General features: G+C 62.4%; 2 protein-coding genes across 7 annotated transcripts in view; one reads left to right on the forward strand and one right to left on the reverse strand.

Annotated features, from left to right (window-relative positions):
- The window catches only part of GSE1 (Gse1 coiled-coil protein), a 390,726-nt gene that overhangs the window by 173,887 nt on the left and 191,415 nt on the right, over positions 1-25,424 (forward strand). The gene's annotated exons all lie outside the window — the stretch shown is intronic.
- On the reverse strand, positions 4,869-13,433 carry LOC125158837 (uncharacterized). 3 transcript variants are annotated; one of them, XM_047846328.1, is made up of 5 exons: positions 13,295-13,433; positions 12,467-12,526; positions 7,222-7,302; positions 6,878-7,062; positions 4,869-5,453 (listed from the first exon to the last, which is right to left on the reverse strand). In XM_047846328.1, exons 1-5 carry the CDS (start codon positions 13,373-13,375, stop codon positions 5,213-5,215), a joined length of 648 nt encoding a protein of 215 aa, XP_047702284.1. In that variant the 5' UTR covers positions 13,376-13,433; the 3' UTR covers positions 4,869-5,212. The 3 variants fall into 3 exon arrangements, with proteins under 3 accessions (XP_047702284.1, XP_047702282.1, XP_047702283.1); XM_047846326.1 differs by having other exon boundaries at positions 4,869-5,579; XM_047846327.1 differs by lacking the exon at positions 12,467-12,526 and having other exon boundaries at positions 4,869-5,579.

Raw genomic sequence — 25,424 nt, forward strand, 5'->3', positions numbered from 1 at the left:
AAGCATTGCCCTGGGCACGGGGGATACAGCAGGCCCTGCCTTGTAGGTGCACGAGTGCAGGTGTTCTAGAGAGTTCGGGCGAGGAACAAGCAAGGCACATGCGCGAGGCTTCTAGAACGACCCCTGCTGTTCCCTCCCACCTCCCATTTTGCCGGTGGCCGAGAGGTCACTGCCGGCCAGGGGCAGACCCTGGACCCATAGGCGTACCTCGCAGCCGGGCTCCGGAGAGCTTGCCCTGGGAGCAGCGCCCGTGGCCCTGGGACCCGTCGGGTCAGCCGCCGCAGGCAGCGGCCCCGAGTGAACCCAGGCAGCCTGGGCGTCCTGGCCACCCTGAGCCACCGACAGTTAGCGATGGCGTAACCAAGCCAGCACCTTGAATAATTAATGCCAATTCCTCAAAAGTCAAGAAAAAACATGGAATTGGCCACCGAAGATTGCGCCAGCCCTCCCCCCTCTGCTGAGACTTTGAGATCATCAACGGTAATGGGAAGGCCTGGAGTGCGTGTGCGTGTGTGTGCATGTGTGTGTGTGACCGTGGGGGTGGGGTGGGGGGCTTGGAAGGAGACTCTGGCCAACCGGGCCCAAACCACACAAATGCCTGTTTGCAGGAGGAGGCGGCTGGGCCTGAGGCCTGCTTTGCATACCCAAATGAGCTGGAGTGCAAATCCAGAGACCCTGCACTCCTGTGGCCCCCCAGGGACCCCTCCCTGCCCGAGACCTGCGCGCGGGTTCCAAACCGCGGGCGTGGGAGTGCGGGGCAGGCGGTGCCCGGGGACGGGAGCTGGCTCTCTGACCCCCGCCAGGTGGGCGCGGTGGCAGGGAGGGGGCCGTGGGGACCCCGCCCGGGCAGGAGAGAGAGGGAGTGAGCCTGATGTCATGCATTATTCAGCAGCTCCTGATTTCACATTATTCTCCCTGATACTTTTACAACCTGTCAGTAAATAAAAAGATTCTACATTATTTATAGAAACGGAGCAGAATTGGCCACGAGGATTTAGTATTGCTATTATTAGAGAGTCCTTGGGACCACGGGGACGGGGTGGGGCGGGGGGGGGGGTCAGAGACACTGCCGCCCCAGCCAGAGGGGAGTGCAGTTTGACTTGCCGACCTCAAAGGTACGTGGCTACCTTCTTTGGGGGCGCCCCCCCCAAACTCAGGCACCGGCTAAACCAGCTGGCCCGGAGGCAGGTGGCTGTCTACCTGGCTGGCAGGTGGGTCCCCCCCGGGGAAGACTGACACCTGTCCTGGCAGCCCGGCCCCTTCCGGGGGCAGGCGGCCGTGGCTGCGGCCACAAGGTGGTGAGAGGCGACCACCCGGGAGAGAGAAAGGGTGCTGGGTGCCCCGGGGGCCGTGTGCTGAGTGAGGCATCGCAGGACGTGTAGGAGGCTCTCCTCCCCGAGTGTTTATGGAGCACCTTCTGTATACACAAGGCTTCGCTCACAGCATCCGGGACAAGGCGTGTGCCTCCCAGGCGTGTGTTGCGTTGACAGTCCCTTTGTCCTCCCGCTGTCAGGCCGCGGGTCCAGTGGGGGTTTTGGAAACAGCAATGGCACACCGTTCAGAGGACAGACGACCTCTGGTGCCCCACTCTCCACGTTCACAGACGCTGGATCCTGCCCCGGCAGCTTGCCCTGCTGAGTCCTGGGCTCCCATACGAGGCACATGCTGCTGGGCAGACTGGCCACCAGCCTGCTGTGAGAGCAGCGTTTCTCGGTCTGGGTTCCAGCAGCTCGCTCCCCGAATCTTTAACCGTTCCGCTCTCTGTTCTTTTTTTTTATAGAATTTTTTTTTTAAACGTTTTATTTATTTTTGAGACAGAGAGAGACAGAGCATGAGCGGGGGAGGGGCAGAGAGAGAGGGAGACACAGAATCGGAAACAGGCTCCAGGCTCCGAGCCATCAGCCCAGAGCCCGACGCGGGGCTCGAACTCACGGACCGCGAGATCGTGACCTGAGCCGAAGTCGGACGCTTAACAGACGGAGCCACCCAGGCGCCCCTCCGCTCTCTGTTCTTAAGGCAGTCTAAATGTAATTAATGCGAGCAGATGCTGGCCGCGGACGACCGCCCTCTACGTGAGCATTTCTGGGGTGCTCGGGGCCTGCGTCCGCGCCCGGTCACTTCCCCACGGGGCTCGCCTCGGGATGACCGTGAGTCCTGAGTGCCGCACGCTGGGTTTCTCAGAACCGGAGCCTGGTCGGAGGGGGCAGCCATCTCCCCCACCCCCCGCCAGTCCTCCGTCCCCAACCTGAGAACCCCGGGCCCAGAGAGGGCAAGAACTGTACGCCGTTCCCCCGTGAGCCCAGCGTTCGGCACACAGTGGGTGCCCTACGGTGTCTGGTGTGGAGTCGGGCAAGAAAGGTCCCCGTCCTGGCGGGGGTGGGGGGCAAGCCTGTGGGTCCCCAGATGGGAAGCAGCCTGCTGTCGGGACCACAGCATTTCCCAAACTGAGCCCAGATTTCCTGCGCCAAGAACCCCCCCCCTCCCCCACCGAGCTGTGACCCAGGTATCGGCCGGGACTGTGGGCTTATCTCTAGGACCCGTTTCCAGCTTCACTGGCAGGACTCGGCTCCTCGAGGGCTGTTGGAGCGAGGGCCTCAGTCCCTTGCTGGATGTTGGCTCGCGGCCTCCCTTGGCTCCTTGCCACGTGGCCCTCTCCCACGTGGCGGCCCCCAGCGTGGCAGCCTGCCTCATGGAAGCGAGAAGCCGGGAAGGCAAGAGAGCAGGCGTCGGCGGGAGAGGGGGGGCTGCGGTCTCCGTAAACTCATCCGGGCGGGGACGTCCAATGTCGCTTTGCGCTCTGCTCCCTAGAGGTCAGTCCCTAGGCCCAGCCCCTCGCTGAAGGGGCCCGAACCCAGGACGGGGGAGGGTGGGGCGGCTGGCCAAGCGGTCCCAGCGATGAGCATTCCGAGAACAGAACAGAGGGTCGCCGAGCCGGTTGACCTTGGGGTGTTGACGTGTGTGCCTTGCTTGGTGTTTACGGGGTCACCACCCCGGGGATCGTCGGGGATTCGGGGGACGGGTCTGCTAAGGCACGGGGAGCATGAGGTGAGGTCGAGGGGCTCGCCCTTGGCCTCTGCAGGCAGCGCCCCGCCGGCCCCCCTGGCCCTCCGGGCGTCGGGGTGGGCTCTCCCATTTGTGGGCCCAGGTGCCTTCCCATGGGCCTGCCACCCACGCCACGGCTTCAAGCCCCCGTTGTCCCAGAAGATGTCACTCGGGAGCCCCCGATTCGCGGATGAAGTGATTAGGGACGTAAGGGGAGTGACTACAGGATAGGAAGCCGCAGGCTCTAGACCCCGCGTCCTGGGGCGACCGTCACAAACTCCGTGGCGGAAGACAACAGACATTTACTCGGTCGCGGTTCAGGAGGCCAGGAGGCCAGATTCAGTTCGCCGGTGAAACCAAGGAGGGTTTCCTGGTGGCGGGGGTGCTCTGGGGCATCGGTCCCTGGCCTCTCTCGGCCGCTACATCCCGGCCTCTGAAGCCAGCCTCGTCCAGCCTCTGCTCTGTCCTCACGTGGCCTTCTGTGGCCATCAAGGCCCCCTGTGCCTCCCTCTTAAAAGGATGCATGTGACTGCATTTTGGTTGATCCGGGCTAATCCGCCTCATTCAGAGCCTTAATTTCACCACACCTGCAGACTCCTTTTTTTGTTTTTTTGTTTTTTTTTTTGGTTTTTTTTTTTTTTTTTTTTTTTTTTTGCTCTATATGGTAGCGTCTTTATCCTGGCCCTAGGTTCCAGGGCCTAGGACACGGACATCTTTGGGAGGAAGCCAGCCCTGGCTTCCATTTGTTCAGGTGCGGTTGCAAAGCTGAACCCTTGACCTACGCGTACGAAGTCAGGTTTCTGCTCACGGCAGTCCTGGCTTCTGGAAGGTTCCGTGCGGCTGGGACCCGCAGGGGACACCCTTCCGAGCCCCAGCTGCTCTGCTTGCCTCATGGCTGGCCCGGGGGGGTCAGATGCTTGTTCCTGTTTGACGGCCCTTGTGTTTCCACACATCCTGCCAAGCAGCTGTGACACTTAGTGGCTGTCATGCTCCAGTGGGTGGCTGGGTCCCTGGCCCCCAGCCCCGGGAGGGCAGAGCCAGGCGTGGGGTCTGCACGGTAGCGAACAGCACGGGGAGGCTGGCTGTCCCCCCTCCCCCTCAGGCAGGAGCCCTGTTTTCTGAGCTCTCCGTGGGGGGGACTATGGGACGCCTGTGTCCTGAAGGAGAACCCGCGGTAGCTGGGGTGTCTGTCGGGGGTTGGGGGGGGGGCGATGAGCAGCTTCAAGGACTTCTACCCGGGAGGGGCGGCCCTGGGCACTAGAACGGGACGTTGCTGAAGACACGGAAGATCGATGTCCCCACCTCCGCAGCTGTCATCCCCGAGGACAGCAGGCTGCTGCTGCAGTTGAGTTTGGAAAGGCCGCCTTTAACTGTGAGTGTCCGTGGCACCCGATACCAGGGGCTATAGTCCCGGGGTCCCTGTGGCCTCCAGACGGCCTTGTCCATGCACTCGCTGACAATTTTTCTTTTTTAACATTTAATTAGTTTTTTTTTTTTTTAATTTTTTTTTTTTTCAGCGTTTATTTATTTTTGGGACAGAGAGACAGAGCATGAACGGGGAGGGGCAGAGAGAGAGGGAGACACAGAATCGGAAACAGGCTCCAGGCTCTGAGCCATCAGCCCAGACAGAGCCTAATGCGGGGCTCGAACTCCCGGACCGCGAGATCGTGACCTGGCTGAAGTCGGATGCTCAACCGACTGCGCCACCCAGGCACCCCAACATTTAATTAGTTTTGAGAGAGAGACACACACACACAGAGTGCAAGTGGGAAGCGGCAGGGAGAGGGAGACACTGAATCAGAAGCAGGCTCCAGGCTCCGAGCCATCAGCACAGAGCCTGACGTGGGGCTCGAACCCACAGACCGCGAGATCACGACCCGAGCCGAAGTCGGACGCTTCACCGACGGGGCCCCCCAGGCGCCCCACATGGTCGCTTTTAGCACCCGCTTCCAGAGCATGGGTATCTGTATGTTACACGCACGTATGTACCGCTGTCCCAACAGCCTGGGGGCCTTAGAAAACTGACCCCAGAGGAGGAGTTCAGAAAGGATTCAGACATTCGTTCAAAGAACCGTCCCTCCCGGAACTCCACGCTCCCTGGCCTCGCCGTCAATACCGGTGCTCCGCCTCTGAGACGTCGGGCCAGACGACGGGGGCCGTCCAGCGTTTCTCACACGTTTAGGTCTGCAACCCCCAGTGCGACGTTTAGGTTTTGTATCGCGACCCGGGCCCCGCGTGCACAAACGCATCCTTGACACAATGGGTAACGGACTCTGGGGTTTTCCGCGGAAAAACGTCTTAGCCCATTCGCACAGGCCGGCCTCGCGGCCTCTCCACGGGCCTCCCCTTGGCAGTCTGGCAACAGAGGTGCGTGGGCTGGTGCCACGGGGCTTCGGGGAAGGGACAAGGTGCTGTGAATGAGATACGAGTAGGTGTGAGTAGACTGAGGCTTGGGAGTCTCGTCTCCCCCGCCGTCCGGAATCCCGAAAGGGGAGGTGGGTCCTCCTCGGGTGCACACGACATCAGGCGCTTGGAAACTGCGGAGTAAGACCGTAGCGATGAGTGAGCGAATGAATGAACCGATGGACCCATGGTGGAGCCAGCAGGTGCCCAAGGTGCCCTGGAGGTGGGCCGGCACAGGCAGGGGCGGGGACCCCTGCGCCTGGGTGTCCAGCCCAGCCTCCCCGGCCCTGCTCCTGCTCCTGCTCCCGCCCCCACCCCGGGCTGAGGCCCACGGCCAGCCCCCACCCCACCCCCCGCCACCCCTCCCCGTCTCCCCCGCCAGCCACAGTCCCAGTCCCCAGCACACCCTCCCCCGGCAGGCGGCCTCCGTCGACCCCCGTCACTGGGATCTGCTGTTTGAGAGAAGATTCGCTCCCTCTGCCGTTGGTGGACCCGCAGCAGAGCCGGGGAGAGCCGGAGGCAAGGCCCCCCTGGCCTCCGGAACTTAACGGCTTGTTCCCCTGTCCTGAAGGTGCTTTGCTGCCAGCCTGGCACTGACAGTTTTATTGGCAGGCGGGCCTGCTAGAAGGATTGTAGGCTATTTACAGTGTTGAGGCCATGGCTTTGCGAGGAGACAGTTAACATAAATTCACATGATGGATCCGTTATCACGTCATTGAACTTGTGGCGGACCCATCGAAGGCCAAGCAATAACACACTGTTTCCTGGGTTTGCACAGCCCTGGGATACATTAAATACACTTTATTTATGGCTCACCACCGCTGCACTGTGGGCAGGAGAATGCAGCTTTTGCAACTACCGTCTAATTTTATGATGAGCATTAAAGCCGGGCCTATAATTTGCACCTTTTTATTCATTAGACAGTGGTGCAGCCATAAGTCAGAAAGGCCCAGGGGTTTAGATGCAGATCCAGAAGATAAACTATTGACAAGCCAGATGTATTTTTACATTAGAGCGCCTTTACAATAGTTTATGTGGAGAGTGGAATATAAATTGCGTTATTAAATATGAACCACTCTTGCAGCCAGTGCTTGTGAGCAGAGGGAGGGAGGGGGCTCGGAGCCCGGCGCTGGGAGGGGCCGCCTAATTTCTCAAGGTTGAACGTGTAATTCTGCTCCGTGGGGTGGTTTTTTTTTTTTTTTTTTTTTTTTCCCCTTCGGACCCCACGTGGGAGCAAACTGCGTGATGGGCCGGGCTGACCCGCTTCTGCACAGGCGGAAGTCGGGGTTCTGCTTTCCGCCCGGCTCCTTCCGGGGAGGGGGGCTCAGCTGCCGGGCCAGGAGGGCCTGTGCCCTCGGGAGGGACCGCGGGCTGACGGCGGGGATGGGTGCCGCCTTGCTGACCGGACGCACGGTGCTCCTCTGATTCGTACCGGACGTTCCAGAAGCCGGTGGCTTTCCTTGCTAGGGGTCTGGCGGGAATTTGAGGGCTCCCGGCGCTGCGCTTTGGCAAGTCCCTGGGCTCCTGGTCCTGGACCGGCTTGGCGGCCCCAGAACTTGCCTGTCGCCTAGGGCTCCTCAACCCTGCTGCTGTTGACTTGTGGGGCTGGGTCATCCTCTGAGGGAGCCGTCCTGTGAGCTGTGGGATGTCAAGCGGGGCCCCCCGCTCGGAGCCACTAGCCCCCACGCCCCCAGCAGCCGCGTCCCTGTCCCCCACCGTCTCCTGGGAGCGAAGCAGCCCAGCCACCGATAGATCCCGTCGGGTGGCTCAACTTACTGTCACCAGACCCAGGTTCACGCTGCCTCTCGGCCACCGTCCCCGCTGTGACTTTGGCTTTCTTGGCCTTTGTGTCCTCACCTACAAAAGCACGGGGTCAGAGTACATACGGGGTTTCTGGCTTCCCGGGCGCTAAGTTCCGCTCGTTCTAGAAGGAGTGGCACAGGTGTGTGGGGACGGCTGCAGGACTCCCACCTTGACTGCTGGCCCCAGCGTCTCCGTGAGTGGGTTCGCCAGCTCTGTTCCCCCTGGGGAGGCCTTGGCCACATGTGGTCACACGCTCAGGTGGCATCCCTAGGAGGCCGATCCCGAGTCCAGCGGGGCTGGGTAGGGCTCAAGGCCCCGATATTCATAAGGTTCCATGGGGCTTGATTGGGGTTCTCAAAATTTAGCGTCATCAGCACCCCCTGAAAGGTGGGTTGAAATCCGTATGGCCGGGCCCCAGCCCGGCCTTTCTGACTCCGTGGGTCGGGGGGCGGCCACAGAGAGAATCCCTGGACCAGAGGAAGCCACGGTGGGGGGCAGGGCTGCTAGAAATGGGCCGCTGAGCAGGAATCTATCTGTTGGGCTGCGCGAAGCGGGTTAACCGCCTGGGTGTGGTCTCCACGAGTGGAAGCTGCGAGACTCGGGGCCCCAGGGCTGTGCCAGGCTGCCCCTGACCCCCGGCTCCTTCAGAGGCAGACCACACGGCTTGCTCACCGCCTTTCCCTGCACACTGGTCCCCTCACCTCCGCTCCGTTGCCCGTGGTGGACTGCCAGTCTCCCTTCTGGCCGCCCGAGCAGATCGGCACTTAGCACAAACCCCGCCTCCTCCAGGAAGCCCATCGTGACTGCTGGAAATTGCCAGCACAGACAGGCCACCGCCGTCTGGCGGGGGGGTGGGGGTGGTGTTGGGGACAGTTACCCCTGAGAGGGTGGGGTGCAGAGCTGAAGGGACGGACAGCCTCCGCGTCGTCCCTTCCAGGCCGCTGCCCCAAGATCTGCTGGGGCAGTGGGGAGAAGAGACTGGGGTGGGCCAGGACAGCAGCGGGGGACCGGAGCAAGACCCGGCCGTTTGCAGGGCCAGGGTAGTCGCTTGGGAGGGAGTGGCCGGAATCCGGCTACCTTTGGACTGTAGCGTTGTTGGGACTTGGGGGCAGGTCAGAGGGGGACACGGGAGGAAGAGGGGAGCAGAGGTCCTGCAGGTTTTGACTTGAGGCGCTGGAGGGGCAGTGTTGCCAGAAGGAGTGCTCTGGGGAGAAGGAGAGGAGCCCCTTCCTGGCCACGGTAAGAGATTCTGCTAGACGCTCAAGTAGAAATCCAGTTGGCAGTCGCGTTAGAGTCTGGCGCTCCGAACGTGGGTGTTCTCCCCACACAGATGGCGCATGAAGCTGGGAGGCCGGGTGGGGGGGACACCTGGCAGTGAGCGGCGGACGGGGAGCATGGAGCCCCGGGGAGAGCTGGCCCGGGCACTGCAGCAAGGGCGCCCTGCCCTGGGGACAGCTCTCACCGTGGAGGGCGCGTGGACGTCAGCAGACGCTCCAGACTTTAGCAAGGGACCGTCTCTCCCTCGCCTGTGCGCCACGCTCCTCGGCCTCGAAGGCCTGCTGCGGTCGCCCCAGGGGACTCTGAAACCCCTCTGGTGCCCAGGCCCTACCCCAGAAGTCCTGACAGACGGGGTCCGCGTGGGGGTCATGCAGGGGGAGTTTTGAGAAGCCCCGAGGGACTGGGGTGTGCAGCCAGGGCTGAGAACCCCCGCTCCGGGAGCGCCCGAGTCGTGGGGCGCCGGCGGGGATGGTCGTGGCTGGGAAGGCGCCTGTGAGACCCGGCTGGGACTCTTTGGTCCCTCCTTCTGCTGATAGTTGTCATTGTCACGGGTCTGGGAAGTGCCCGGCGACGTTCCTCGACTGGAGCCTCAGAAGTCTCTTTGATTTTTGTTTTTAAAAATTTTTTTTTAACGTTTATTTATTTTTGAGACCGAGAGATAGAGCATGAACGGGGGAGGGTCAGAAAGCGGGAGACCCAGAATCAGAAACAGGCTCCAGGATCCGAGCTGTCAGCACAGAGCCCGACGCGGGGCTCGAACTCACAAACCACGAGATCATGACCTGAGCCGAAGTCGGACGCTCACCCGACTGAGCCCCCCAGGCACCCCTCAGAACTCTCTGTGGAAATAGCACCTTTGCAGACGCAGTTAGTTAAGACGAGGTTATACTGGATAAGGGGGGTGGGGCTTAAATCCGACACTGGGGTCCCTCTAAGAAGGCCCCGTGAAGTGGCCAAGGGTGCGGGCAGCCCCCCGAGAGTGGAAGAACCAGGGAGGATCCTCCTAGAGCCTTAAGAGGGCGCGCCCTTGCCCATGCTTTGATCTGGGACTCGGGGCTCCCAGACTTGGGGGAGAATGCCTCTAGGACGGCCACCGGACTCTCACACGGGGCCAGGCAGGGTCTGATCCTCACCCGTTTTATCGTCCCCCTCCGTTTACCTCAGAGGAAACCAGGGAGCGCGCACGGCACGGCCGTGAGTGCCAGGCTGTCCCGAGACTGTGACCGTGCACCTGTGCTCTCTGGCCCCACCCAGTCCTGCTGGCTGTGTCTGGCCGCTGGGACCCCCGTGATGGGGCGCCCGCCCGTCACCCGTGGCCCTGCCGAGGCTGGGGATTAACGATGCTCACCTGTGCGCTGCTCCCAGAGGCTGAGGGGGGGGGGTTAGGGCCACCTCCAGGGCCCCCCGGAGAGGGTGGGAGGCCCCTCGAGCGGCAGTGTTGTGAGCCTCCACCAGGGGGCGCCACTCGGGCCCATAAGCCGCCCCCCTCCCCCGCCGTGCTCCCGCCGTGTGCCTCCCCTGCCGGTCCAGTCATGTCTCCTGACGCTCTGGGCCTCAGTTTCCTCTTCGGCCAAACAGGCAGAATCACAGTACGTACTCAAGGGCCCTCGGGAGGCTTACCCTTAACGTTTAGGGAGCACCCAGCAGGCACTGAGCGTGGGAGCGTTTGGGAAATACACCCCGGAAGGAGAGCTGGGCAGGTGGGGGTGCAGGCGGGGCCCCGGCCTCTCATGGACCAGGTTTCCCAGCCCTCTGGGCCCAGGACAGGGGCTCTGAGGGCTGTCTCTGGCCTTGGCCCCGGATCATGGTTGGATGGGGACCCGGGGCGTTCACCAGGTGCCTGCTCTCCACGGATCACCCCAATTCTCCTGTCCCTCCGGCCCTGGATGATACACCCCACAAAGGAGCACAGCAAGTAGGGCTCCGACTCCCCCCTCATTCAACGCAGAGTAGGCCAAAGCACAGAGAGGGGCGGGGCCTGCCCGAGGATGCACAGCCGGCTGGGGTCCCGAGGCCACCAGACCCGGAAGTGCTCACTCCGTCGTGTCTCATATCACCCTTGCCACAGCAGCCCACGACCCGGGGGTGTGCGATCGCCCCGCCGTGCGGCCGTGACCCTGAGGACCGAGGAGGCTCACGGGCACAGGGCTTAGAGGACGTAGAGCTGGGTAAACCAGCGGCCCCGGCGAGCTCGTCACTGACGCGTTCAGGACCGTTGGGCGGCTACTTCCTGACCACAGAGGCTCCTTCCTTCTGAGAAGGCGGGTTTCCTGAACCATCTGGCCCTCTTTCTGCAAAGCTGTCCTCCTGCATGGCCTCCGCGTGTGCACATGTGCACCTGTGCCCGCACAAGGGGTAACAGCTAGAGTATCGCTTTTTATACCGCCTGCTTCCCCAGAGGCGGCGGGAGAGGTCGGCTGTATTTCCGTGCTTCACGTTTCCTTTGAGCTCCCCTCCCCCACCCTCCCCCCTCCCCACCCCGGGGGGCCCTGACTCAAGAGTTTTCTTCCCAAAAGAACCAACAGTGGTGGGCATTCACTGAAGGCTTCCCCGGGGCGGGCCTCTTCCCCGTATTCCTTCCACGTTCAGTCCACACCGCACCCCCCACGAAGTCGGCATTTTTAATGTCCTTGCTGAACACCTCCGGGGGGCACCCTTCCTGGCATGGTCCTGGTGAATGCGCAGAACTGACCGTTCCTTTGTGTGGGGATAAGCCAGTGTGGGAAGCCGGGTCTGGACCCGTCTGGGGACCCGAGTCCCCGGCGGTGCCCCCCCCCACCTCCCCACCCCCCTGGCTGGGACTCAGGCCCGGCTCACCCGCCGCAGCCCCTGCCACCCCCATCTGGGGCTGTGATGCAGCCGAAGCTTCTTCTAATGGGTTAAGTGACTTTGCTCCAGACACAGTCCCGTTTACATTATCGGCATGAATAAGAAATGAAAATCTGCAGGGGTGACTGTCAGCTCCTCCTGTGCGTGGCTCCCAGCAGCTCTGACGGTGAGAGGCTCTGAGGAGAAGGGGCCACTAAATGAGGGATGTCAGCTTGCTCCCAGGGCGGCCCAGCAGGTGGGGGACACCTGCAGGGAGCAAGGAGGAAGGAGAGGCCGGGAGGCAGGGAGGGGGCGTGCGGGGAGGAGCACTGGGCCGGGAGTCCGGGCCCGTGGCACAGATGCTTATCGAATAGCCGCTCTGTGCCTGATGCCGTTCTGGCCCCCCAAAATTTTTCTTACGAGAGGACCTTGCCCTCACAGACGGGCATGACCAGAAAATAAACGTGCGCACAAAGTGATCCATGATCCAGGCAGAGTGTGTGATGAGGTCTTTGGAAGTCGTAAGGCCAGGGGAGGGCAGGAAAGGGACACGTGGAGCTGAAGTTGCAGGAGGTGACATTCCAGCCTGAAGCTGGTGAGGAAGCAGAGGGCACGGTAGGTGCAAAGGCCCTGAGGCGGGCAGTGAGGAGAGGGGTGGGTGAGGCCGTGAAGCAGCCGGGACGGGTGCTGGGAGGCCCCTCAGGGCTTGGGCCTCTCTCTGAGCGGAGCGGGAAGGAGGCTTTCAGGTGCCCCGTGGACGGAGCACCGTCGCCCCGGGGTTGGACTCGGTGGGCCCTGGCAGGCAGGCTTCGGGGGAGCAGCTGCCGGAGCCCGCTGGCTGTTCATTAACCAGGCCTGGCCGCTCTGGGCTCCAGCGGGGCAGGGCACGGCACCCTGCTCCCCCACCGGCTGCTTTATCTTGGCAACAGATTGCACAAACCCCACAGCTAATATTGAACTTGCCTGGATTTTAAAGAGCAGCTGTAAACAGCACCGCGCCCGGCCCCCGGCCCCCTGATCCCTGCCTGCGGAGGGCAGGGTGTAGCTGGCCCCGGGCCCCGCCTGGGCAAACACTGCAGAGGGCAAGAAGGGCAGAGCCAGTTCCGCGGGAACCAGAATCGAATCCTCTGACCTGCGCCCCTGAAGAGTGAAGATGTTCCTCTGGGCGGGAAGTGGCCGGAGGGACTCCTGCCTGCAGGGAGAGGCAGACGTCCCAGACAGGCCGGGGAGCCATTTCCGGCCCTGCGTGGGCATCCTGCCCAAGCAGCAGCAGCAAAGCCAGGCCTCTGCCCTCCCCCATAGGCCAGCTCTAGCCTCAAGCCCCCTGGGGACGCCCAGCCGGCCCCCACCCCTGCGCGGGGCTCCAGGCCTGGGCCCCCGTTTCTGGGCTGTGGTCACCTCCTGCTGTACCTGAGAGCCCCGGGGAAGGGGGAACTTCAGGGCCCAGCCTACGGGGCTCCCGTCCCGTCAGTCCAGGGGGGCCTGGCCTCGCACACGCTCACGGGGCACTGCTGCGTCCTGGACAGTGAATCCCGACGGGCCAGGGGTTGACAGGACTCGTGGGCAAAGGAGGGAGTGAATCGGGGCAGGGGGGCAGGGCGCCGGGAGGGGCGGGGTGGCCCCCGTGCTCCGCCAAGCCACCGTGGCTGCGGGAGAGTGGGCACCCGTCTGTCTGTCCGCTCGCCATCCCCACCCCTGCTGCTGCTGCGTGCAGAGCTCTCCCCAGGTGCCTGCCCCCAGGTCATCGCGTGTCTCGAGGGGGCCCCTCTGAGCCCCTGGCCGGTGTCCGTCCCGGCATCCGCTGCCCAAAGACGGGGGCTGAGCTGAGGACACCTCCAGAGGTGGCGCGTCCTGCCCTGATCGCTGTCCAGGCCGAGCCCCTAGTGAGACCCGAGCCCCCACTCCCCGGGGCTCTGCAGGCCACACACCAGCCTGCTGTTTGGAGCTGTTGTCTACTCACGCGGAGAATGTTCTGGAGTCTCTTGAAAGAGACCGAAAGGCAGCTCTGGTCTCCCCAGCAACAACGACCCCGTGCGTCCATTCACTCATTCATTTGTTCGCTTACTCAGTCGGTCCCTCGGGACCGTCTTCGGCTTCCCTGTGTCTCAGCACCGGGGCAGGAAGTGGGCCTCAGCCCCGCCCCCCCCCCCCCCCCCCCCCGCCCCTCGCAGAGGCGGGGGCCACACGTCCCTGTCGGAAGTCGAGGCTTGAGATGCAGTGTCAGGGCTGATGTTCGAGGCACTTCTCCTGTTCTACCCGTGGCCCGCCTTCCGTTAGGGGACCGGGGGGGGTTCCTGGAGAGAGGCCGGGCCTTCTGGAAGCGGCTGGCCTGGGCCTGGGCCATGGGACCGGACTGTGTCGACATTGTAAGCGCTGGCCCAGCCGGACTCGTTGGTACAAGCCACACGTTGACCCTCCTGCCAGTGGGATCCGCCCGCGTCACGCGGCCTGGTCCTCGCCCGCCTCTGGCCTCCGGGGTTAGGGGCGCCCACCCACCCGCCAGCCGCCGTCCCTCTCCCTTCCCTCCCAGCCCTCCAGGATCTCGCTTAAATACTTTAAAACAATCTAAAAGTAATTATCACGAACAGGCTGCTTGGGAACACCTGCTCCATCCGTCCCTCGGAATCACTAATGTGCCCGCGCTGAGCGCTGACAGGCATCGGGCTCCCCGCGCGTCCCGAGTCGCCAGATGCTCCCGCGCCACGGCGCCCCCCTCGCCCCCCGCCACGTGGCACGGCGAGGGCCGCCCAGGCCCGTGTTCCTAGCACAGCTGTCACAGCGATCAGTAGGAAAATCATCACCCCACGAAGTCATACATATGGAACATCATATTTGCAGAATATTTATTTTAACATGTGTCAGGGCCTCCTCGGGTTGCAGGCAGAGGCTGTCCCGCACGTACGGGCGGCTGCAGCTTTCCTTTCATCCCAGAAGGCAGCGGGGCGGGCAGAGGGCCAGGCTGGCGGCGGAGGCAGGGGGGCGGGGCTGTGCACGCAGGGCTCCGGTCGGCCCTCCCTCGGTGCTCGGGCGCGGGGGGCTTGGCGGTGCCCCGTGTCCCTGCCTGCCCCTGTGCGGTCACAGCTGTCGCACAGCTGCCCGTGCCGTGCCGTCCCAGCCAGGGGCCCGAGGATGGGAACCGCGTGAGGTATTTCAACAGGAAGAAGCTAACACGGGCCGCGGGTGGAACGGGCACGGGGGGACGGTCCGAAAAAGCAAAGGGAGGGCACACAGGTCCACCCCCGGGGGCCAGACGGGAGGAGCTGGGAGCCAGACCCCAGAGGAAGGGTGTTGCTGGGCTGGGGGCCGCACCCCTGCACACCCAGGGGACACCAGCACCCAGCCCACCCTCCAAGGCCGGCCAGGCCAGCCTGCCTTCCCACCTTCCTAAAGTCACGGCAGCCCCCATTTATCAGGCTGTGCTGGACAGTCTTAACTCCCTGGCCTCCTGATGCTAGGACAGAACAGTTTTGTTCCCGGATCACGGGTGGAGAGTTCGAGGCTGAGACGCAAGTGACTCACTCACCTTGGCCAAGAATCCACAGCAAGGATTCTTGCAGATTCCGCAGTAGGAATCTGAACTTCCTCCACTGCTCCCTCCTCGGGCTTAATATAGATAGTATCCTATAGATACAGAGCTGCTTTTTATTTTTTTTTAATGTTTATTTTTGTTTGAGAAAGAGAGAGAGTACGAGTGGGGGAGGGGCAGAGAGAGAGAGAGGAGGACAGAGGATCCAAAGCAGGCTCTGTGCTGACAGCAGAGAGCCCGACGCGGGGCTCGAACCCACGGACCGCGAGATCGTGACCTGAGCCGAAGTCGGACGCTCAACTGACTGAGCCACCCGAGCGCCCCTATACTTTCTTATAAATAGGGAGACTGAGGCGCGGAGAGGTGAGGTCCCCTGCCCCCAGCTGCTCAGCTACTCGGTTGGCAGGCTCCAGAAGCTATACTTTCAGTCAGCGCTCTCTCGGAATTTGTGGGGAAAGGATGGATGGAAGGAAGGATGGATGGATGGACAGATAGATGGATGGTTGGATGGATGACAGATGATGGTGGCTTTAAGATCCTCATGTTTTAGTGAGAAGGGCTTGAAGAGGAGGCCGGAGAGGGCAAGGCAGGACACAGGCATGTGCCACACATCTCGCTTTGAATCCTGACTGGAGCCCCGGTCTGCTCACCTGGGAAATGGAACCGTGAGCTTGTCTACCCCATGTGAGCCAGGACCTCCCAGGAGGAATGGGCTCGGCACGTGTCGGTTCTGTGCCCACCATGGCACACCCACGGCTCTAAGCACACGCCGGCACACGAAACACACAGACTCGAATACACACACGCACACACACACACACACCCAACATGCTGCATAACTCCCGAGAACTCGTGAGGGAGCAGCAGACATCTGTGGGCACCCGTGTGCCTGCAACATACACCTGCGAGCGAACAGGACACGCGGAGCCACACGCAGGGAGACATAGCCCCGGACACGCACACCTTCCCACGACGCGCGACTCCTGCCCGGAACATGCGTCTGTCTGGGGCACCTTCAGAGAATGGCCCGTCTTGCCAGATGCCCGTGATCGTGTTGTGGTGGGTGTGTGCCCAGCACACGTGCCAGTACCTGACCCTCGGAGCACAGAGAAGGCCCAGGCTGCTGGCCAGAAGCGATCTCTCCTGGATGCCTTGTGCCCGGGGAGCCAGAGACCCTGTATTTACCCCAGGGGCTCTGGTAGCCGTGGGCGGACGGGGCGCAGCTTGTCCTTACATGTGACAAGTGTGAATGTGTTCATGAGGCACAACACGCACCCCCTGCTTCCTCAGCAGCTTCCCCTGGCTCACGTGCCACGGGGGCCAAGCCAGAGCCCTTACTCTGGCCGCCAGGCCTAGTGTGATCTGTGCCACTGCTTCCCTGTCCTCATTGCCTCCCGCACTCTGCCTTACTTGGTCTCCTGCAGCCACACCGGCCTCCTTCCTGGTCCTCAGACATGCCCCAGGACCTTTGCACTCACTGCCTCTGCTGCCTTGAACCCTCTTCCCACTCACACGCATCTGCATGATCCCTGGCCTCCCTTCCTTTTTATAAGCGCAGCCTTGGTGAGACCTCCCTCCCTCCCTCCCTCCCTCGGGCTCTCTGTTTACCTTACCAGCTCTGTTTTTCTCCAGAGCTCTGCATCATAGCTGACACATGCACGGATGTGCGTGTTTACTTATTCCGCCTCCCCGCTGGACTTGTTCCGCCCGGGGCGTTATTCCCAGGGCCGTGCACAGGGCCGTGAACCGGGCAGGTGCACAGTAGGGGCTGTGCAGTGAGCGACTGTTGGCGGGTCTCGTTCATTCTTCCGTCCCCTCCATGACCACATCAGGGGCTTAGCCTGAGCCCGGCTCTGGGCCAGCTGTGCGGCAGGATCTTAACAGCGTCTAGCACTTTCCAAGCCCTCTCAGAGGACCCGGTGCTGGGCCGAGAGCTTCAGTGTTCACTCCCTGAATCTCCACAACCTTGTGGAGCACGAAGCCCGTTTCGCAGATGGGAAAACAGGCACAGACATACGCCGAGGGATACCGTTTAGCCCCTCGCGGTCACTTGGAGCGGTGAGGCCACGCAGATAGTGAGGCGAGCCATCCTTGTCCCGACACGGGGAGTGCCTCCTGTGTGGTCATGACCCCAGTGCGGAGGAGGGGAGAGGCCCACACAGAGAGGTCAGGCAACCTGCCCGAGATCCCCCAGCCTTGGGAGGACCCGCTCAGTAGATTCCCGGAGGGAGCCCGACGGGAGGAGGGCCGAGGGAGCCCCGCCTGGTGATTCGGAGACTGAGTCCTACCACAGTGCGTCCTCGGCACCTGCAAAAGCAGGCCAGGGAGGAGGTGGGTGAGCGCAGCTGGTGAGCTGGGCCCACACAGTGGCTCTCAGCCCGGGCTCCCAGCCGCGGTCACCTGGGGAGCTTGACAAAATACAGGCACCCGCCTGCCACCCCCAGAGATTCTGGAGTGATTGGCTGGGGACGCGGTGTGGGCACGGAGATGTGGCAGGTGGCATTCACCTTACGTGTACAGTTGGAGGGACTTTTACGCACGAATACGCCTGCGTGACCTCCGCCCAGGTCACGGTCCAGAACCTCCGACTTCAGCGGGTGTCAGAGTCCCCCCGGGGGCTCTCCCTCGGGCACAGCTTGCTGGCCCCAGCCCCGGAGTCTCAGGTTCAGCAGGTGTGGGATGGGGTCCGAGGACCTGCATTTCCAGCAAGTTCCTAGGTAACGCTGCCCCTGCTCGGAGATGCCACTTTGAGGACCACTGACTGACACAAGGCATTCCCAACCCCCGTCCCAGAGGGCCCTGGGCGTGAGAATGTTTAAGGGCCCCCAAAGAGATTCTCCTGTGCAGCTAAGGTTGAAACTTCTGCCTCAAGGGGCAGATTTCTTTTTTTTTTTTTTTTAATGTTTCTTTATTTTTGAGACAGAGAGAGACAGAACGTGAGCGGGGTAGGGGCAGAGAGAGAGGGAGACACAGAATCCGAAGCGGGCTCCAGGCTCCGAGCCGTCAGCACAGAGCCCGACGCGGGGGCTCGAACCCACGAACCGCGAGATCGTGACCTGAGCCGAAGTCGGACGCTTCACCGACGGAGCCCCCCAGGCGCCCCTCAGGGGGCAGATTTCTTAGGTCCAGCGTTCAAACCCTGTGAGCTCGGCTCCAAATTACAGGAACCCGTCCAGGGTGGTCATGTGCAAAGCCTCTCCTGTCTAGCCCGACAGGCGGAGTGGCCAAAGGAAGAATGTCCAGGAGCCGGAGGAAGAGGGAAGCCACCTGGGGTGGACTGTGGCCCAGACCACGGTGGGGGCGGGGGCGGGGGGGGGGGGGAGCTTGCTCAGCCACAGCTGATTGCTGTTGCAAGATGGCGTGTGGCAAAATCTTTTTATTTTTTCAAGAGAAGCCAGAAGTCCAGATTTTTCTGTCAAATCTGATTTTCAAATGTTGGCAACTAATGTGAATATACAATTCTCATGTTACCACAGGGCAAAAAAACACAGAAAACCCCAACCGCAGAGCCTGCTTCTCTGATCCAAGCACCTGCCGGTCCCCCTCCCCCTCCCCCCCCCCCAATCTTGATCTTGATCCTTTGGGGCATCAGAGCTGGAAATTGGCCCCTGGAGGGGATGGGTGTGGTGTCTTCCCCCCCCGGCTCCCCTCTGACACCTGGCCTTGACTCTGAACCCGCCTCCCCAGAGCTCCCCATAGCGGCCTCGCCTTCCCCCCACCCCCTGAGCCCAGGGCAGGAGCGGGCTGCCTGGCACCCCCCAAGCGCCCAGAACCCAGAGGGCGTCGGGCCCCCTGGTCCCCCAGCCACCCACGCACCCTCTCCTGACAGCTTTATCAAGCCTCCAGCCTTTCCAGCCCCATTGTTCCTGACATCTGTTTCGGTAAGTGATTAATTGCAATTAGCGAACGGTTTGAAAGCCGGGAAGAATGCTCAGCAGAAAGCCCATCAAGATTAATGAGTGGCTGGGTTGTCAGGAGGGGGCATTGTAGACGCACCGCCGCAGCGGGACCTGGGGGAGTCGCTGTCCTCCGCCCGGCAGGTGCCGGGAAGCAACGTGGAGGCGACGCCCCCGCGCTCCACGCCCCCTACCTGCCCCCACAGCCCTCCTCCCCGATAAACGACCACTAGATGATTTCTCATCAAAATGCATGAATTACCCACTAATAGGCTATTAATAAAGCCCTTAGAGTGTCATAAGATTAGGTTCTGAGCATGCAGAATGGATTGCAGTGCTTCCAGAACAGTCTGCCATTGGCTGGCGCGGGAGCGCGCCCAGAGAGGGGAGGCGGGGGGCGGGGTCGCCTGCCCATGGCCCTTCCGCCACCCGTGACATCACCAGTGGGGCCCAGCGAAGGGAAATCGCCCTTGAGGTAGGAACGCTCAGCTGCGCTCACCTCCCGCGGGTAGAGACCGCTTCCCCGCTTCGGCCGGGTGTGGCCCGCCGACCGCGCCCTCCGCCGTCTCGCAGCGCAGCCGTCCTGGCGCCCGAGCCGCGCGTCTCAGACGGTGGTTGGCACGCGAGCACGCCCCGCGCAGGCCTCGCCCTCGTGTCCGTATGCTGGGGCGCGTGCACACGCGTGTTGTCGCGTACCTCGCTTACAGTGGCGGGCGCCACGCCACCTCTGCGGTTACACCTTCTGTGGACGGCCACGGCCCCCAGATCCCTTCTCTGCCCGTTTCTAAGGATCGTAGTTGTTCGTCGAGGGACACGTATGTGTTGGGTGTTTTACAGGCATTGTCTGCAACGCTGTAGACGGGGAAACTGAGGCTGGGACCGTTTAAGCAGCAGGCCCCAGACACAGAGCGACAGAGTCGGGGCTGTCTCACTGGAGATTGAGCCTGGAAGTCCGGAGTCGCCACCCTGTGCATGGAAGGGCCTCTTGTTTTTGTTTCTTTCTAGTGGGCTCCGTGCCCAGCACAGGGCTTGAACTCTTGACCCTGAGATTGAGAGTCACGGGCTCTACCAACTGAGCCAGCCAGGCGCCCCCGAAGGTCCTTCATTGTTTACCTTGTGCTTTTTCAGGTCTCCTTTGGGACCTAGGTGGTGATAAATCTCCCTCTCCCAGAGACTCTTCTGGGGACATTGGACGGGGGCCTGGAGATTCTGGGGGATTCAGAGCTCAGACTCCGGTATGGACCCAGGCAGATGCTGTTACTGACCATGAACTGCAAGAGGGCAGCAAGTAATCGGGCCCGTGTGGGTTAAATACACCCCCGGCTTCGACTGTAGGCGCCATTTCCTTTTCATTTAGTCTCCCCAAACCTGAATGAGGCAGCCCTTAAGCCCATTTTACAGACAAGGAAACTGAGGCTGTGGGAGGCTAAGTCACCTGGGACAGGTCACCAGACATAAAAGGAGGACTGTGATTTGATTGAGCTCAGGTCTGTCTGATCTCAACCCCCGGGTTCCTTGGGTGGATGTTGGATGGACGGACGGATGGATGGTTGATGTTGGACGGATGTTGAGTGGATGTTGGTTGGTGACTACATGGAAGAAAAGAAAACACTGGCTCTATGAGGGAAGGAAGAGCCATTCTTCCCATCTCCCTGGTGAGAAGAGATGAGGTGAGCACAAGTTCCGTGGGGTTGCGGCCCAACCCCTCACCGTACCAGGGAAGGAACTGGGTCTCAGAAACAGGAAGGGACTTGCAGCCGTCCAGGGTCCGTCAACAGCAGATTTTGAGCGTGGCCTCATCCCTGTAACATAACATCTGCCCGCGCCGGGAGTCGCATAAGGGTGTGTGCTCAGACGTCACCCAGTGGCACCAGGTCACGTTCCACCTTCAGGTTGTGGGGCTCCAAGGCCCAAGACCTCGCTGTTCCCCAGCTGCCCCAAAGAGGCAGGGGCTGGGGCTGCAGGGCCCTGAATCTCAGGGATATGTTTTGGAAATTTATTTAGTTTCTGGTGGCTCCCCCCCCCCCCCCAGCCTCTGTGGCCTTACCTGGATTGGGGTTAGCCCAGGGTTAGTGGGGAGGGGGGGGGGCGTTTGAAAGGTTGTGCCCTCTCTACCCTCTAACCCCACCCCTCCTCTGCGCTTCAGCAAGCATCCCTTGAAGGTAGCAGCAACTCAGTTCTGCAGGGGTTTTTCTTATCCTGATTTTACTGATAGGGAAACCACCCCGGGAGCAGGAGCTCAAGACCCTGGCCTCAGGACACACAGCTGATAACTGGCTCAACCAGATGCCTGCCCGGAGTTCTGGCTGGGGCATCAGCTCAGTCATTAACACTCTAGTGCGATTTTGTCAGCCTGAGCCTATCCCTGGAGTATTTACAGCTCCAGCTTGCTGTTGGGGGGGGGCATGAAAGCCGCTGGTGTGGGGGTGAGCCTGGGGCGGGGGTGGTTAACCTTTCCGGTTTCTGGGCAATCCCTTGTCTGGGCCCAGCCGCTGGGCCTCACTCACAGGTCCCGGAAGAGAGTCCCTCTCCTCTTGAACCGGGGCGAGAGCTGAACCTCTGGGTCCAGAGGGTTAAGGCGCGGACGGGGCAGCCCGGAGGGGGAAGGCTCTGACCTCCCGGGGAGTCCCCGGAGCCAGCTCCCGCCCCAGCCCGGCCAGCTGGGCGCGCGGCCCAAGCCCGGGAGGGCCCGTGGGCGCCGGCTTCGCCGCCGGAGGGGCGGGCCGGCGGCCTGGAGGGAGCCCCGCTGGCCGGGCGCCCTGGTTCCCGAGCAGGGACCCCACGCCGCGGCCTTCCCCGGGTCGGAGCCCGCCGCCGCCGCAGCCGTCCGCGGCGGGCGATCGGGCGATCGGGGCCGGAGGGGCCATTGTGGGGGGGGGGGGAGCTGGAGCGGACCCTGAGCCCATCAATAAGGGACATCTGCTTTAAGAGGTGGGGACAGGGAGGGGGAAGGTTACTGCCGGGGTCGCGCAGCCCCCGGCAGCGCCCCGCACCTCCCCGGCGACTTTTGGCCTCGGAGCAGATGGCGGGGGCGGGGGGCGCGGGCGCAGACGGCCGGCCTCACGTGTTACCGCACCCACGAAATCCCAGGGGGGAGGGGAGCGAGGAAGCAGCCGCCTCCCCTCCCCCCTCCGGGGCCATCTGATCTTTCTCCCAGCGGACGCCTCCGCCCGCCCCCGAGGAGGCGCCTGGGGTCACAGAGGCCCCCTGCCCGCCCTCCAAACGATCCCCCGCCCCCAGAGGAAGTGGGGGGAAGGGCGGGGAGAGGCCGAGGGGACCTTTTTACATGTAAATATGAGAACTGGCCTCCTGGAAAGGCTTTTTCCCTCTTCATTTTTATTTCGAGAAAGCCTGATGTTGCCAAGCCCGGGGCCTCCTGCTGGACCAGGAGGCTGCCGTCTGGTGCTAGGAAGGAGAAATGAGGAAATAATGCCATCTAGGGAGCCGGCACCCACGCCCCCTCCCCCTCCCCAGAGGGGGGAGCTATATGTTTGCACAACCGGGTGGGCTCCACCCAGGAAGGGGGCGAGAGGGGGCAGGCCCTGAGGCCTGTTAGAAATCTGAGCCTAGGAGGGGATCTGGGTTGGGCTCCCAAAGCTTCTACTCACCGCCTGCCGTCCGGGACTCCGCCTGGCCTCAGTTTCCCCACCTGTAAAGCAAATGCGCTCTTGGTACACCTTCCTTCCGGCTGTGGGGGGTCAAGGCGCCGGGCGGGATGTCCCTGAGGCCGGATCCCAACCCCTAGGGCCCCAGGATGTTTGTCTAGTGACTGTGCCGTCTCTGGGCTGGGATCCTCCCCAGATGCTTTAGCTGTGTGGCGTCGGGCAAGTCGCTGAGCCTCTCTGGGCCTCCAGCTTCCCGGATCGCAACAGTACTCCCTCCCCTCACGCCGCAACAAATGATAAGTACCCTTCGTTATTTTATTTACCGCTCAGTGTCTGCTTCCCTGAAGCTGTCCCCGGCTTGGGGAAGGGAGGTCTGTGCTCCGCATCCTGGAGGCTGCCGACCTCTGTCTGTGTCTCTGCTTGAATCGGACCCTGTGTTTGTGCCTCTGCCGCCCCCATCGGACCGAGCCCCTCCTCGACAACCCCCTCTTTTCTACACTCCCTACAAAGCGTCTAACACATAGTAGGCACTTTATAAACTTCGTGGAATGAGTGAATGAATGAGTGAGTGAACGAATGAAGCCACGCATCTGACGCGAGGGGCTGCGAGCCCGGCCTGAGGGACCCTCGTGTTTGAGGGCCTCCTGGGCCTTTGCTCCTCTCGTGCAAAGTAGGGAGTGTGTTCTCCAGGGTGGGAGAGCACGGAGGAGGGGCTGCGTCCTTGCCCGGTCCCGTGGGAACCCCCAGGCCCGCGCCGGAGCCTCCGTGGAGGGCGGCTGTCCTCCACGGAGGTGGTGGCCCTGTTCATCGAACCCTCCCGAGACCCTCAGAGGTAGGTGCCAGCGTCCGCTTTCGCGGATGGGCAAACTGAGGCCCAGAACGGCCAAATCACTTGCCCAGGCTCTCACAGCTAGAAAGTGAGACGGCGGAACAGAAACTAATCAGCTCCCGAGCTTACGTGTCCAGAATGCGGCGGGCATTCTCAGGGAGCGTCTGTGAAGTTGGTGACAAGACAGGGGGCCGAGCTCACAGAGCTGCGCCCAGGTCCGCGGGCGCTGAGGTCGTGTGCAGAGATGGATGAAGGCCCAGAACCGGCCGGTGCGGGCAGCTGCTCCGGGCCACCCAGCGTGGCCTCCGGCCTGCCCTCCACGCGGGCCGCCTGGACAGGTGTTGGCCTGCGCCCCTGACCCGGGCCCTCCCCGTGCAGCGGGGCCAGCCGGGATCACCCGCAGGCCCAGGGCAGCATTGCACCTCCCCGACCTCCCAGCTGGCCCCTGGAGACCCCCTGGCCTGGGCTGTCAGGGGTCACTGGCAGCCAGTCTGTCTGCAGGCCCCAGGGGCTGTGCCCTCCCCAGCCCTGCTCCCTCACCCGGTCCTGACCTGGACGGTGATTTATGTGGTGGCTGCAAAAGGCCACTTGAGGTGGGGCCCGGGGACAGGGGCCGGGACAGCCAGGAGGCGCCAAGGCTGACGGTGGAGGCCTGCCCCGTGACCCCGGGTGGCTGTGGGGACAGCAGCCCTGTGCAGCCTCCCCTGGGCACCACGGGGCCTTGATTCCCGCCATCTGGCTCTCCCGGTCCCGGAGGCGGGGAGCGCCCCCCATCACTGGCTCAAATGGCTGAGCGGCAGGAGGGGGAGAGACAGATGGCAGTGTGCCTGGAGAGGTAGAGGGTAGAATGCGTTCAGAAGCCCTTGCAAGGGGGAGGGTGCGCCCCCGCCCCCACCAGGCGCCTGGCTGAGGCACTTTGGAATCCTGGGCCTGTGTCAGTGGGGGGCGGGGTTCTGATGAGCCTGGGGGTCCGCACTTGCCGGATGAAGCCTCCGCATCCCGGCACAGACACGGGTGAGCGTCCACACGCGTGCACGGGGACGGCCACACCTCCATACACAGGCACACGGGCACACGTTTGCAATACACGCAGACACGTCGGCGCAGGCACACACACTCGCCCACCCACGGACGTCTCTGCCCTTCCAAGGGTCACCAGCCCGCTGACGAGCAAGTTCCTCCCTCCGGACTTGAGAGCTAATTCTCTCCTACTGGACCCTCGATGCCTGCTCTGGCCCACCTCTTCCTCCAGCAAAACCTTTTCCCAGAGGAACAGGCCTGTCTCCCCGTCCTGCCCCCAACCCCCCTCCACCCCCACCGCCCCCACGGCCTCCCTTCTCCCTGTAGCCGTCAGAGGGGAGCCCACTTCACTCAGTCAAAACCACCTGGCTTACGGCAGCTTCCCGTAACAGGTGGAATAAAATCCCAACTCCTTATGACACCTTAAATGCCTGGTGTGGTCCGGCAGCTCCAGTGCCCCACCCCCCCCAGCTACCCCCACAAGGAGCCCCTGCTGCAACCCCACCGACGGCTTGTTCCATCCTGAACAGAAGATCTCGTTTCTGCCTCAGGGCCTTTGCACTTACCGTTCTAATAGTCTGGTGCTCCCTTTCCCCTAGAGAGTCTTTGGTTGCTGAAGTTGTGTCACTTGATTGTCTGGTTGTTTACTTTCTGGCTCCCCCAGCTCAGCATCGGCCCCATGCAGGCAGGCCTTCTGCCATATTCTCTGGGGCCTGGAAGAACCTGGTGCACGTGCGCAGTAGATGGTTGATAAATGTTTGTTGAGCGAATGCGTAAAGGGTGTTGTGATGGACTCATTGGCCAGTTCAGAGCCGCCGGTGCGTTAGGAAGCAGGAGGTTGAACCTGACTGTGGACGTAAACTGAGGCTGGCTTTGTGCAGCCAAGGATTCGTCCAGAATTTCAGGAGAGGGGTGTCTGTTCTCCCATCAGGGCTCGTCCTAAATCCAGGGCGATCGCGTCTCCAGACCCATCTGCAAAGACCGTATCTCCAAATAAAGTCCCCTTCTGAGGTTCCACGTGGATGTAATTTGGGGGGGACGCTATTCAACCCTGCGTGGCCCCCATTCCCTTCTCCGCATGCTGCTGCCTGCCACATGAGGGGCCCGGGGGCGGCCACCCTGCCCACTGAGAAGACTTGACATCTCTTGAAGAGGGGAGGTCCAGCTTCCACCCTGAGGGCCAAGGACAGGTCTCCTGGTGTGGCCCCCAGCAG

Source organism: Prionailurus viverrinus, unplaced genomic scaffold, assembly GCF_022837055.1.
Source record: "Prionailurus viverrinus isolate Anna unplaced genomic scaffold, UM_Priviv_1.0 scaffold_38, whole genome shotgun sequence".
NCBI lineage: Eukaryota > Metazoa > Chordata > Mammalia > Carnivora > Felidae > Prionailurus > Prionailurus viverrinus.